The sequence below is a fragment of the Rana temporaria genome, chromosome 3 (genome assembly GCF_905171775.1).
Source record: "Rana temporaria chromosome 3, aRanTem1.1, whole genome shotgun sequence".
In the NCBI taxonomy this organism is placed as follows: Eukaryota; Metazoa; Chordata; class Amphibia; order Anura; family Ranidae; genus Rana; species Rana temporaria.
The window spans coordinates 126,049,349-126,063,929 of record NC_053491.1 but is presented as its reverse complement, the minus strand read 5'-3'; the positions used below and the strand labels follow the sequence as shown (position 1 = coordinate 126,063,929).

The following is a 14,581-nucleotide window of genomic DNA, read 5'->3' as shown; positions in this document are numbered from 1 at the left end:
TTAAACTTGCGGCGGCGTAGCTTAGCCTGTTTAGGCTACGCCGCCGTAAGTTAGCTAGGCAAATACATGATTCTCAATGTACTTGCCTGCTAATATACGGCGGCGTAGCCTAAAGCGGGCGGGCGTAAGGGCGCCGAATTCAAATGTGTTGGAGGGGGGCGTGTTTTATGTTAATGAGACTTGACCTCACGTTTTATAGGTTTTTTTTCCATAATGCGCATGCGCCGGGCGCCTACATTTCCCAGTGTGCATTGCGGCTAAGTACGTCGCACGGGCCTATTGATTTCGATGTGGACGTAAACAACATAAATCCCGATTCGCGGACGACTTACGCAAACAACGTAAAAAATTTGAATCTCGCAGCGGGAACGGCGGCCATACTTTAACATTGTTGTTCCACCTAATAGATGGAATAACTTTAGGCCTGCTAATGCCTTAAGGAAATGGCGTAAAACTACTGCGGCGGCCGGGCGTACGTTCGTGAATCGGCGTATCAACTCATTTACATATTCTACGCCGACCGCAATGGAAGCGCCACCTAGCGGCCACCTGACAAATTGCACCCTAAGATAGGACGGCGCAAGCCATCGTATCTTAGATATGTTTAAGCGTATCTCTGTTTGAGCATACGCTTAAACATAAGTCGGCATAGATTCTGAGTTAGGTCGGCTTATCTACTGATAAGCCAGCCTAACTCTTACTGAATCTACCTAACTGTTTCCAGTTTCTGAATGTGCCTAACAGATTCAAATTACAGCGGTCTTTAGTGTGCCTTGCCCTGTTACTTGACAGCCTTATGTTCAAACCAGGCAGTGGATAAAGAATCAACCACAAGACCTAAATGCATGGCCCACCTTTTGCAAAACAAAAAAAAATATGCACCTACATTAACAGAATGGAAAAAAGGTGCATTTAACAAAGTTCTTGCTACAAGAACGGTAGATTGGGTCCTGGTACAAACTTTACCTTCCAGCCTTTTCTGCCGTGTATGTTCCATGGTTGGACAATTTGAAAGGCACACTTCCTTAGCCAGCAGCACCTGGACCCAGGGGAACACCCAAGAGTGTCCCAGGACTTGTGTAACAGGCAGGCAGTACCAGATGTGGACCACTTACCTTCAGGTTCAACAACAAACTTGACAAGTTTATCTCCAGACACAGGGATCCTCTAGCATAACCTTAAAGTGATTGTAAAGTCTTCTGTTTGTTATTTTTATAGATTTTTATTTTTTATTTTTATTTTTTTTATACTTAGCTGCTCTGTTGCAGTGTATTTTGCACAGAGCCGCCTGGATCCTCCTCTACTTGGGTCCCTCTTCTGTGCTCCTGGTCCCTTCCTCCTGTCGAGTGCCCCCACAGCAAGCAGCTTACTATGGGGGTACCTGAGCCAAGCTGCAGCTCTGTGTGTCCATTCAGACACGAAGCCACATTTTGGCCCCCCATCTCCTGATTGGCTAACTGACTTGGTGCCACTGCTGTTTCTCAGTCAATCAGGAGGGAGAATCCCGGAGGGCCCATAACCGTGCCTGTCACATGACTTCAGTCCCTCTTGATTCTAAGCAGCCAGGAGTGGGTGTGGTTACTGAAGGCTAGTGACATTGCTTTCGGGGAGGGACACTGTTGCTGTGTAGCTAGTGGGTATATACAGGATGGGAGGAGCTGATCATAGGTTCCCGCCCAGTGTTCCCATCAATAAGTGTACATCCTAATTCATGAGAAAATTAAGAAATTAAAGACCCATCCAAGTTAAACATATTTAACATACTGATCATAGGAACATTTTCAATTTTGACTGGATATCCCCTTTAACTCTTCCTTGGTTCCGAGGGACAGACTGAATGCTAAAAGCTAGGAAGTTGACTTCTCTGGTTTGAACTGTCCTAGAGAGCATGTTTATAGTTATTGCTTGATGACTCCCTTTCTTAGAATCCTAAACAATATTAACCACTTCAGTCACTGAATTTTCCCCCTTAATGTCATTTTTTTTTTCTACTGCCCCTAAACACTTATGCCTCCAAACGCCTCAGTTTGTGTGCATGGACACATAGGCTAACATAGAGGGGCGTTTAGAGGCAGGTAAAAAAAAAAAAAGTCAGACGTCCCTAACAGCAACTGTAAAAAACGTCCTGTGTGCATGAGCCCTCAAACCTGGGTGTCCTGTAGGTGAGCAGAGGCATCTCTCTCATGGAGGAATCTAGGAAAAAAGGCTTTTCAGTTAATAACTAGTTTTCTCCTCCTGCTTTCTCCTTCCCCAATTGCAACCATCCAACAGATGACAATCTCACTTTTCACAATTGCAGGAGCTGTTCCCCTGACACCACTGTCGCTACTTTTTTTTTAGCGCGGCTTGGTTTCTTATTCCCAGTGATTTATTTTTTTTGATTGATTGAATCGGTTTTTTTTTTTTTGTTTGTTTTTTTACTTTTTTCATTTACCCCTGCTAGTAGCTTTCTTTTGTTGCTGCCGCACAGAAAATAAAAGCAGACTGTTTACCTCTCATAGTTGCATCATTTATAATGAAAAATGACACAGGTCCATCCAATTCAACCTAGGGTTGTGTGATGTTTTCTTCTCTATTAATTCCCCTGTATATTCCGTTTTCTGAGGAGGACCTCCAAAAGTCTTTTGTTAAATTGTCGACACTCGGCTAGTACCAATTCCTAGGAAAGGGAGGTCCACATTTTAACTGCCTTAACCGTAAAGACACCTTTCTACAATCTAAGATTAATTCTCCTTTCCTCTAACCTCAAATCGCTGTTGCGTGTTATTGAAGTCACATTTTTGTTGTAAATTGTAATCACATATTCCTCAAGTGCCTCTTCTCATGAGTGAATAACTAATTATGTAATCAATCCTCATAGCCGAGGTCCAACAGCTCCCTTATCAATATTTTTTGCTATTTGCTGAACTAATTCAACAACGTCTTTCCTAAAGATTGATGACCAAAACTGAACTGTATATGCAAGATGTCCCCCAACCAGTGTTTAGTAAGAGGGTAGAATTATTGATTTATCTCTTGAATGGTATTCCCTTTTTAATGCGGCTTGGCATTGCATGCTTTTGCCAAGTCTGTGATTTACAAGCACTACCTCATTCCTCTGCCATCATTGATTCTTCCAGGGAAGCCCTTCATATCATGTAATTTGCATGTGTATTTTTGGTGCCCAAGTGCATAACTTTACATTTTTCAATATCTAATCTCATCTGCCATGTACCCGGTAGCCCGCTATTTTATTAGGTCTTCCAGTGATGCTATATCATGTGCCAAAGTTATTTCCCTGCATAGTTTACTATCCTATTCTCAATTCCAACTTCTATATCATTAATAAGCAAATTTAACAGCATCGGCCCCCAAGACAGAGTTAAGACCATTCAAAGAAAGTAATTTATCTCAACTCTCTGGACCCATTCAATGTAACCAGTTTCCTATCCATATACATACAATTTTATCAACTTCAAGAGACTTTATTCTGTAGAATAAATGTTTGCCGTACAGTATCAAATGCCTTAGCAAAATCTAGTTGACTATGTCTCCTGGACTTCCTCTTTCCAATTTCTTTCCTACTTCCTAATAGAATGATGACCGTTTGGTCTGACAAGAACAGTCTTTCATAAATCCATGTTGTTTGTCCCTTATAATATCTTTATCGCAGACAAATTTCTGTTTAGAGCCCCTTACATACTATTGCTGTCAGGCTGACTGGTCTCTAGTTTTCTGATATTAATTTTGATCTCTTTTTCAAAATTGGCGTAGAGCAAATGCAGTACCAATGAGTTGGTATTATTCCAGCTAGTAAGGTGTCTTTAAAAGTTAGAGTGGCCTGACTATAACCGAGAAAATTTTCTAAGCGCTGCATAGTGTAGCCTTGGTTCCTTGAAGCCATGTTTAGTCTCCCTTTCCTCTGCAAGTCTTTTGCAAACATGTAAGTCAAGGTACTTTTCTCCAAGTTGCCAGCTCAGACCCTATCTAGGAAACAGATGCGTATTGGTGGTCTTCATTCCAGCTAATTCAGTGTCCTTTTATAGTCCTGAGTAAACATCATGACACTGTATATTTCATCAGCATGGATTTGTTTCCATTTAGGAATGGTAAGGAAAAATGTCTGTAAGCCAGCCTTTTTCAACCAGGGTGCCCAGGCACCCTGGGGTGCCTTGAGGTTTCTTCAGGGGTGCCTTGAGGTTTCTTCAGGGGTGCCTTGAGGTTTCTTCAGGGGTGCCTTGAGGTTTCTTCAGGGGTGCCTTGAGGTTTCTTCAGGGATGCCTTGAGGTTTCTCAGGGGGTGCCTTGAGGTTTTTTCAGGGGTGCTTTGGCAAAGTGCCTAAAAATTGTATACAAGCCAATGGGTGGATGAAGCCTTTTAGTTACACAACGCCTCAGGTTTTCATTGTACACCATTACAACCTTCTAGCTTCCAACCTCCTAATGACCAATGACATCATCAGTTGATAAGGAGGATGTCAGTTGCCTTCAAATCACTGTTGTTTGACCCTCCCTTTCTTCTCTCCATCTCCATGGGGTCTCATTAGCTAAGTGATGAAGAAAAACAGAGAGAAGAGAAACATTGGAACACTAGTCAGTAGTAGTTTGCAAAAGTGTATTTGCTTTGGAAGAATAAATCACCTCCATTATTGGGCGTCCTACATGTGGATGTTGCTGCATTATGTAAAACGAATAGAATAGATTTTACATTTTAGAATAGGGCACCTAAAGACTGTCCATTTTGCAGGGTGCCTCGAGATTGTCCATAATTTAGCAGGGTGCCTTGACTGAAAAAAGGTTGAGAAACACCGCTGTAAGCTATTTGTCCATTTTGTAAAATCAGTTGAGCTCTTTTGGTTTTAGCTCATTTGTCATACCTTTTTGCATTTTTAAACTGTTTAGGAACAAATGATGCGCAAGAAGCAAGCCATGCACTTGGATGCAAGATATGTAACAATGGTAGAAAATGCATACTATTATTGCAACCCACCCCCAGCTGAAAAGACTGTGAGAAAAAAGCGTCCACCACTGCATGAATACATTAGAAAATTACTGTATAAGGACCTTTCAAAGGTCACAACTGAGAAGGTTAGTTGTACATTTTTATGCTTGTTATCTATGGCATCTTGATTTCTATACACTGTCTTTTTTTTACCTGCTCAAAATGTAAAAGTTCTGTTTTTCAACAAGCAATTAAAAAGGAAGCAATTTGTAATGTGTTTTCAAAAATATGCAATGTGAATGGGAACGTGTATTAAATATACTGTAGATGTTATCTCAGTTTTGCTGCATACGTGGAATTGCCCTAGGTTTTGTTCCCATAAATTGCAGGTCCCCAGCTTCTGTGCAAGTCCATGCCGAGCCACACATCTAATTCTAGGGAGTTGCATATTTGCCCCCCCTTCACATCACAGTCCCCCCCATTTATATAAGTGTCAAAATTCCCCCCTTTTTATATGACAGTTCCACCTTTAGAGCAGTCCCTAAGACCCCTTTTACAATGGAGGTGTTTTTCGGGCACTTTAGCACAAAAAATAGCGCCTAAAAAGCACCTGAAAATAGCCTCATCTGCAATCCCAGTGTGAGAGCCCGAGTGCTTTCACACTGGGGAGCTGCGCTGGCAGGACGTCCAAAAAAAAGTCCTGCAAGCAGCTTCTTTGAGGCGCTTTAGAAGCAGTGTATAATCAATGGACAGCGACGATTTTAACCCTTTATTCGGCCACTAGCGGGGGTTAAAGGCGCCCCGATATCGGCTGAAAAATGCCTCTAAAACTACGATAAATCGCTACTAAAACTAGCGACACATTACCGCCGACGCCCCCCGCACTGGCAGTGTAAAGGGGCTCTTAGTGTCCTCAATTCCCCTTCACATTACAGCCCCCCTTTACAGTGCAGTGCCCTTTACATCACAGTGCCCCTAGCAAGCATAGGCCCCCTCTTCCCCCATCACAGTGCCCCTGGCAGTCATGGCCCATCCTTTCCCTTTATACTGTCCCCATTTCAGTCTCCTCCTCCCCTGCACATTTCTACCTTTTGGCAGGACAGAGGCATTTATCAGCCTGCAGCTCCTCCCGCCCACCTCTCTGCCAATAGGATGACTTTGGCGGCTGGGCAGGAGGAGCTGCAGATCTGGACGGAGGGTGAGTGCTGCTCAACATATATTAACAAAAGGTTGATTACCCGCTTGTTACTATGAAAAGATTCCCGCTCTCTGTCTAGATCTACAGCTCCTCCTGTCCCCAGGAGACTCTGTAGAGTACACGCAGGCTGCCAAGTGGCACAACCGCAGTCCAGATACAGACTGCAGGTTAACTACTTCCATGAGCCCATTCTCGATCCACTTCTCTGCATTTTTGCAGCAGTGCTGCTGTCCTCTCCCTTCTCACTGGAAGCTCAGCTGCAGCTTTCAATTAAATCCTGTGAGGAAAGAGCGTGGGACTGGGCCACATTGTGTTAATAGACACCCACAGTGCCATTGGCAGCTGAGTAGGAACCAAATTATTTAGCAAATCATGCACAGTTAATCTTGCTTCAATTCTTTTTAAGAATTACTCGAATCATTTTGTTCCACTCTTTATCTTTCTATGAATCTTTGCATTTGGATACATAAAAAGTACCCTATTACAAATGAATACAATTAAATACTACCATTGCTAGCACCACTGTTTTTCTTGTAAAAACTGTATCTGAAGCCGCAATATTAAAATATTCACAGATTTTATGAAGAGAGGTAGCATCCTGGTTTCATGTTTTCTTCTGTAAGGCTGCTTTCACACTGATGAGCTTTACAGGCGCTATGGAAAGAGCCTCTCCTCTCACTCCAATGTGCAAGACCAAGGGCTTTCACACTGGTGCGCTGGCAGGACGGTAAAAAAAGGTCCTGCAAGCTGCATCTTTGCAGCGGTGTATACATCGCTCCTAAAGCGCCCCTGCAAAGCGACTTTAACCCTTTTTTTGGCCGCTGGCGGGGGTTAAAAGTTCCCCGCTAGCAGCCGAAAAGCGGCACTATTTTTAGCAGGGCTTTGCCATCTTTTTTGCGGCCGATGCCCCCAACGCCTCGGTGTAAAAGTAGCCTTACTGTAAAGTTTTTTATATATATATATATATATATATATATATATATATATATATATATATATATATATATATATATATATATATATATATATTCAAGCAGTTGGAAAAACAGAAATGAGTGGTAGGGAAAGCCTAATACAGATTTGTTTTGCATTGTTCACTTGTTTAATGCTGTTTGGTTATGCTTTTTTCGATGCAAGGCTCATTTTAAAATGATTTAGAAACTGTCTATAGCTAGAGCAGCAAATATTGCATTTTTAATGGTATGGTTCTCTGGCCCCTTGGCAACCTTTCCTGTTCCCCTTTTCTTAACTGTTTCAAATGTTCACGTTGCTGTCTGTAACAAAGAGACCGTTCAAGCATCTATTCTATGGTAAGTCATTCTTTGATGTGACACCAAAGCTTGGAATGCTAGGAAGAAATTCCTACTAACATGAACATGTTCCTTCATACAGTGTTCTATAATAATTTATTTTAATGGGCATTTTGAAATTATTACTGCATTATATTTGACAGTTTATAATGCCTATAAAGTCTTTTTATGCATATTTACTTTTATGCATTTATTATTCTGATTACTTAAGCCAACAGGGCAATTATTAAAACGCACATTGAGTATTTTTATATAGAAACTGCCTCCGCTTTTTTATCATGTATCCACTTCTTAGGTTTTGCGCCAGATGAGGAAGTTGCCTTGGCAGGATCCTGAGGTGAAAGATTATGTCATCTGCTGCATGATCAACATTTGGAATGTAAAATACAACAGCATCCATTGTGTGGCTAACCTCTTGGCAGGCTTGGTGCTTTATCAGGAGGATGTTGGAATTCATGTGGTAGACGGTGTGCTAGAAGATATACGTCTAGGGATGGAGGTATTCTAACAACCTTTTGTCGTTTTTATCGGAAAGTGTATTACATGACTTATTTTATGTGCCTCATTTCCATGGTCTTAATTCAGCAAATGGGTAAACATTAGATATTATTTCATAGATGAATTCCTTCACCTGTTTGTTTCTCATTTGTTTACTGTAGCATAAATGTTAGATGTGGTAATGTTGACTGCACTACAATGGCAGTATATACTGACACTAATAAACTTTTGTTTTTCACCTAGGTAAATCAGCCAAAGTTTAACCAGCGCCGGATAAGCAGTGCAAAATTTCTTGGAGAACTTTATAACTATCGAATGGTTGAATCTGCAGTTATATTCCGCACACTTTTTTCCTTCATATCTTTCGGTGTAAACTGCGATGGTACTTCCAGTCCTTTGGATCCTCCCGAGCACTTATTTCGCATTAGATTAGTCTGCACTATTCTTGATACCTGCGGGCAGTACTTTGATCGAGGCTCTAGCAAGCGCAAACTTGATTGCTTCCTCATTTATTTTCAGGTGGGACAACTGGTTGTGTGAAACAGATATGTTGAAAACTGAACTGTATTTGAATGGCAGTGCAATAACATCTGAAAATGATTCCCCGTTTAGTTTAAAAGTCCAGTCCCATTTAAACCTAGAAGTCTTAACCAATGTTACCTTGCCTGTTTCCTTCTTTCCCTCTTCATCCACATGTTAATAACCTATTCAAACAAATCTTTCCATTTTCATTACATCTTCTTTAAGACCCAGTGATGTCATCACTGGGTTTATGTGCTGTTCTAGGCAATGCAGGAAAATAATGACTGGTGGTGGGGACTAGCAGGGTGCTGTGCCTAGATTCATGAAAATATCGCAACATCCTGCCTTGGAACTCCTCTTGAGCCATCAGTCCTGCAAGCAGTGGGCCAGGAGGACTTATGCAAGCATCAAAATGTCTTCATGGGTGGATGTCATTTTGGATGAGTTTTTTTTTTTTAGGCATGCTGCATTTGCCTACAACCCACACGTTTGATGCTGGGCCTTAGGGAAAAAAGAGTCGGGTATGAATCGCAGACGCCTAAAGGTGCCTTTTATGTTACTGCAGCCACAGCTCAGCCCATGCTGATCGGTGAAGCTCTAGCTGCTATTGCTAAAATGTACCCACTCCATCTTGTCTTATGAGCTTTTCTATTCTCCAGTGAGGCATCCCATCCTAGTGATGTGCCAGTAGGAATGTTTAGTTGGGATTGGGTAAACCTTGACACATAGCAGGAAGATTTTAAATGTTCAGATTGAGACCAATTATTAAAGTGCAAAACCCTAACTAACTCTAAACCTACTCCCACCCACATTCTAAGTCTAATCTATCTTGCCCTGTAAAGAACAGATTGCTATACGTGCCTATTTTGAATCCGCTCTAGTCTGGTCTCCATTGGAATCCTTTGTGTGCAGGGAAATGCCTGGTAAGTGACATGACTTACTATGGGGCTTCCATTGACGGCTGCCTCTCCTACACACTGAATCCACCGCGGACATCTCAGCCTGGGACCCGACCGGAGAGGCTGTAAAATAGTATAATATTAATAATAGTATAATCTTTCCTTTACAGGGCTAGCTAGATTAGGCTTAGAATGTGGGTGGGAGTTGGTTCAGAGTTAGATTTTGCCTTTTAGTTGCAGGTTCAGGCATAGAGGCAGACATTTGTAGGGCAGCTCTGGGTGTCTGCACGTCATTCTTGGCTACAGACTTTCTTCATTGTAAATTTTAAATCTCACGCCTCATACACACTACCAGTTTTCCCGTTGGGAAAACTGCCATGACAGCTTTTGGCCGGGAAAACTGGCCGTGTGTATGCTCCATGGCAGTTTTCCCGACAGGAAAACCACCAGGAAAAATGAGAACATGTTTTCTTTTTTCCTGCCGGTGTTCTGGCAAGCTGGTTCCTACCATCGATATGGTTCCCTCCAGAGTGCGCAGGCGCAATCCGAGCCGACGGAAACCTCCGAGCGGCAACAGCTGTTCAACAGCTCGCTCCCAATGGCTGATTATACAATCTATACACGCCGCTCTATACAGCAAGGGGCGGATGTGGCATTGACCAGTGGTTTTTTGATTGGTTATCCACGCTGCTCTTTACAGCAAGGGGTGGATGTGATACTGAGCAGTCCTTTTTTGGGGGATGTTTTTTCTCAATAAAATGGACGTCTCGCATCCGCCCCTTGCTGTATAGAGCGGCGTGGATAACCAATCAAAAAAGCACTGCTCAATATCCCATCCGCCCCTTGCTGTGTAGAGCGGCGTGTACTATAGAGTGCCGTTTATAAGCAGGCAGCGGGAGCGAGCTCGTCTAAGCTGACAATCAGCTGTTGAGGCTCGGAGATTTACGTGGCCTCCTACTGCGACTGCGCAGTCGAGGCAGGAGCCATATCGATGGAGGAACCAGCTTGACAAGACACTGGGATTCCCGGCGTTTTTTAAGCAGGCAATTTTTCTAAGGGGAAAGCCTGCAGGGTAGCATACACATGGCTGAGTTTCCTAACCAAAGCTCTCATGGCAGTTTTCCTGCCAGGAAAATTGTCTGTGTGTGTGTAGGGGGGGGGGGGGGGGGAAGCTACCGAGCAGCTTCTTGGTTTTCCCGGCGGACTTTTTACCACCGGGAAAACAGATTGTGTGTACAAGGCATCAAAGTCTTGAACGCGTGTGTGTGTGTGTGTGTGTGTGTGTGTGTGTGTGTGTGTGTGTTCATGTATCTAAATACTATTTCAGTGATTGAAGAGAAAAAAAATGTTTTTAACTACTTTTTCCATTTTTTTTTTAGCGTTATGTCTGGTGGAAAAAGAGTCTGGATGTGTGGACAAAAGATTACCCATTCCCCATAGACATTGATTATATGATTAGCGACACACTCGAGTTACTGAGACCAAAGATGAAATTATGTAACTCGCTAAGTGAAGTAATGCGGCAAGTGCAAGATTTGGAGCGAGAGTTCATGGTAAAACTAGGTGAGCTTAAACTGTTTTGGAAGAGAATACATTGTGCTTTATTTTTTAAATCTTTATTTTAGCATACAATAGAAGTTATAGAGCTGTAAGATTTTATATCCGTCTTTAAAGCTTTAAATGAGATTGCCCTTTATGGTGGTACATAAGTATTTTAAAAACTCTTCAGTTATCCAGGAGAATCTAAACTACACTGTTTAAAAAAAAAAAAAAAAACCAAACCTTTGTCTTGACCATAATTTACTTAGTTTCAGGTAGTGATAAGTAAAGTTGGCCACATACCATGAGTCTGTGTTTTCTGCTAAACCAGTGGGTTAAAAAAAAAAAAACTGACCGGATTCCCCCATCCACTCATTTGATCCTTCCTGCTGTGTCATAGTATTCTGTCAGTGGGCAGACTCCCCGCCATCAGAATACACAGATCAGCCCTGCAACCACAATGGCCACACTTTGGTCAAAATGTAGCCATTCCCTGCTCAACTGGGCAAATTTTGATCCATGTATGGCCAGCTAAAATGGACTTCTAATGCTGTAAAGAAAGCACTGACATTATGCTAATCTCAGAAAAGCACTTGCATCACTCTGTTTTACAGAATGCCATGTAGCCAGACTTTTAGTGTGTGTGTGTGTTTTTTTTTTTTTCCCCAAATCTCTTTATTGGCTTTTCATTTATTTTTATTTTTTTATTTTTTCATACAAAAAGAAGTAAACATACATACCGTATTTGCCGGCATATAAGACGACCCCCTAATTTTCCAGCCAAAATGTTAGTTTTGGGATATACTCGCCGTATAAGACTACCCCCTTCCTACTAGTCATGCCTCGCCTCACGGTGCTCCATTACATGCCAGACTTGCTGTGCCCTTACCTTATCCTAAGACATGCAGAATCACGGCGGTACGTTTTTTCAAAAGCCGCGCCTCCTACGTCTTCTGTTCCGTGATAGGCGGAACACTCAGCTTCCCAGGAGGCACTGTGTTCAGTGTTCGCCTATCACAGAGGCCCTCTCGTCCGAGGACGAGAGGGCCTCTGTGATAGGCGGACACTAAACACAGGACGAGAGGGCCTCTGTGACAGGCGAACACTGAACACAGTGCCTCCTGGGAAGCTGAGTGTTCCGCCTATCACGGAACAGAAGACGTAGGAGGCGTGGCTTTTAAAAAAAACGTACGGCCGCGATTCTGCATGTCTTAGGATAAGGTAAGGGATGTTAGGTTACCGGCGTATAAGACGACCCCCGACTTTTAAGAAGATTTTAAAGGGTTAGAAAGTCGTTTTATACGCCGGAAAATACGGTATACAATATCTTCACATTATACATTTGACACATAAAAATTCCATTTCACATTCATTTCACCTAACTTGTATACCCTTTTCACCCTTCTTCCTCTCTCTTTTTATTCCATGGTGTGGTTATCCTCCCCTTAGACCTTATTTTAACCTGAAGCTGTCATAGGATTTTCTATTCAGCTTTCCTATTCTCTTGTATTTCTCCCCATGACCTCTATTACAGTATGTTTTTCCCTATACAATGACAGATTTGTATTTACTAGATTTTTCCATTGTACTATCGAGGGAGCTTCTGCCTTTTTCCAGTTTAACCACTTAACCCCCGGACCATATTGCTGGTCAAAGACCAGAGTACTTTTTGCGATTCGGCACTGCGTTGCTTTAACTGACAATTGCGCGGTCATGCGACGTGGCTCCCAAACAAAATTGGCGTCCTTTTTTTCCCACAAATAGAGCTTTCTTTTGGTGGTATTTGATCACCTCTGCGGTTTTTAGTTTTTGCGCTATAAACAAAAATAGAGCGTCAATTTTGAAAAAAAATAATATTTTTTACTTTTTGCTGTAATAAATATCCCCCAAAATATATATATATAAAAAAAACAATTTTTTTCCTCAGTTTAGGCCGATACGTATTCTTCTACATATTTTTCGTTAAAAAAATCGCAATAAGCGTTTATTGATTGGTTTGCGCAAAAGTTATAGCGTTTACAAAATAGGGGGTATTTTTATGGCATTTTTATTAATATTTTTTTTTACTAGTAATGGCGGCGATCAGCGTTTTTATTTTTTTCGGTACTGCGACATTATGGCGGACACTTCGGACACATTTTTGGGACCATTGGCATTTTTATAGCGATCAGTGCTATAAAAATGCATTGGATTACTATAAAAATGCCACTGGCAGTGAAGGGGTTAACACTAGGGGGCGGGGAAGGGGTTAAGTTTGTTCCCTGGGTGTGTTCTTACTGTAGGGAGGGGTGGCCTCACTAGGGGAAATCACTGATCTTCTGTTCATACATCACTCTCAGGACCTCTCTCCGAAATGCTACTATCTTCGGGCATGACCAAAATATGTGCATAAAATTACCTGGCATGCCTGCACATCTCCAACAGTTTTGAGGATTTAATGGGGAGATCTTATGTAACTTATATGGTGTATAATGGCCTCTATGTATTAATTTATCTCAAAGTGATACCAAGATCTGAAATGGAAACCTCCATACTTCCTCCCAATCCTCCTCCAGCAAATTTGGAATGTCTCATCTCCAATTTTCGCTTACTTTACTCATATCTGGAGATGTAGTCTTTATTAAATATGCATATATATTTGAATTCGATTTTTTTTCCCGTTTTTACCATTTGTTCCAATTCCATTAACTGTGGGGTTCCTCCCGGGAATTGGACTAACAAAGCGTGAATAAGTTGCATATATCTGAAAACATAATTCTCAGGAAACTTCCAGAACTGCCTAATTTCTAGATATGTATAGAACTTCTCCCCCTGTAGTACTTGTGATATTCTTTTTACTCCATACTTAGTCCATGCCCCTGGATCCTGAATGGAGTCCGAATGTGGTAACTCAGGATTTCTCCACAATAGGGTATTTGGGGATAACTTTGTTTTGGAGTATCCTTCTTTTCTTGTAGCAGCTTTCCATATCTTAACTGTTGTTATCATTGAAGGGGTTAGATCTCGTCTCAATTTTATCCCCCTATACAGCAGTCCCTGCAGTGCCTCCACTGATTGGACCACTGCTGCTTCCAACATAGTAGCAGAGTCAAACCCATCAGGGTTCAACCATCTCCCTACCGTCACCAACTGTGTACATATAAAAATCTGGAAAGGCCAGCCCTCCCTGTACTACCGGTCTCATGAGTGTACTTAATTTAATTCTGTCTGGTTGGTTTATTTGCCCATATGAATGTAGAGAGCATTCCGTGTAACTGCGTAAAAAAAGCTTTTTGACAGCCATTGTGGAGAATTAAATGAATATATACAAAAAAGGCAGTGTTTCCCATATTTTTAACCTTTTTTCCCTAGCATTTTTTAATTTCTGAATGCTGTACCATGCTTATGCTTCAGAATGTTTTAGTGCAGCAGGCATGAGCGATTTGTGGTACTGAAATCCGATGAATACACTGATTTAGTTGAGGTATTGTGTGAGCCTCATTCAGATGAGGATATTTGAACTAAAACGATTTAGAAAGCAGGGCAGCCAAAATATACAAAATGAATGCCAGGATTTAAATCTGTCATTCAGTATCTAGGTTGTAACCACCGGAGTCCTTTAGAAGGAGACCTCCATGAGGCTATGTTCGTTTATATATGTCTCTAAGGTATCCGTTATGCTTGCCTCCCCAACATCTTGATCAGATCAGACTATC

At 41.8% G+C, this 14,581-nt stretch overlaps 1 protein-coding gene across 1 annotated transcript in view; it reads left to right on the top strand.

The window, feature by feature from the left end:
• Positions 1-14,581, top strand: part of UPF2 (UPF2 regulator of nonsense mediated mRNA decay) — a 102,034-nt gene that overhangs the window by 53,163 nt on the left and 34,290 nt on the right. The window contains 4 exon segments of the mRNA XM_040343392.1: positions 4,881-5,066; positions 7,724-7,927; positions 8,170-8,445; positions 10,727-10,910. Coding sequence (XP_040199326.1) covers positions 4,881-5,066; positions 7,724-7,927; positions 8,170-8,445; positions 10,727-10,910 — 850 coding nt within the window.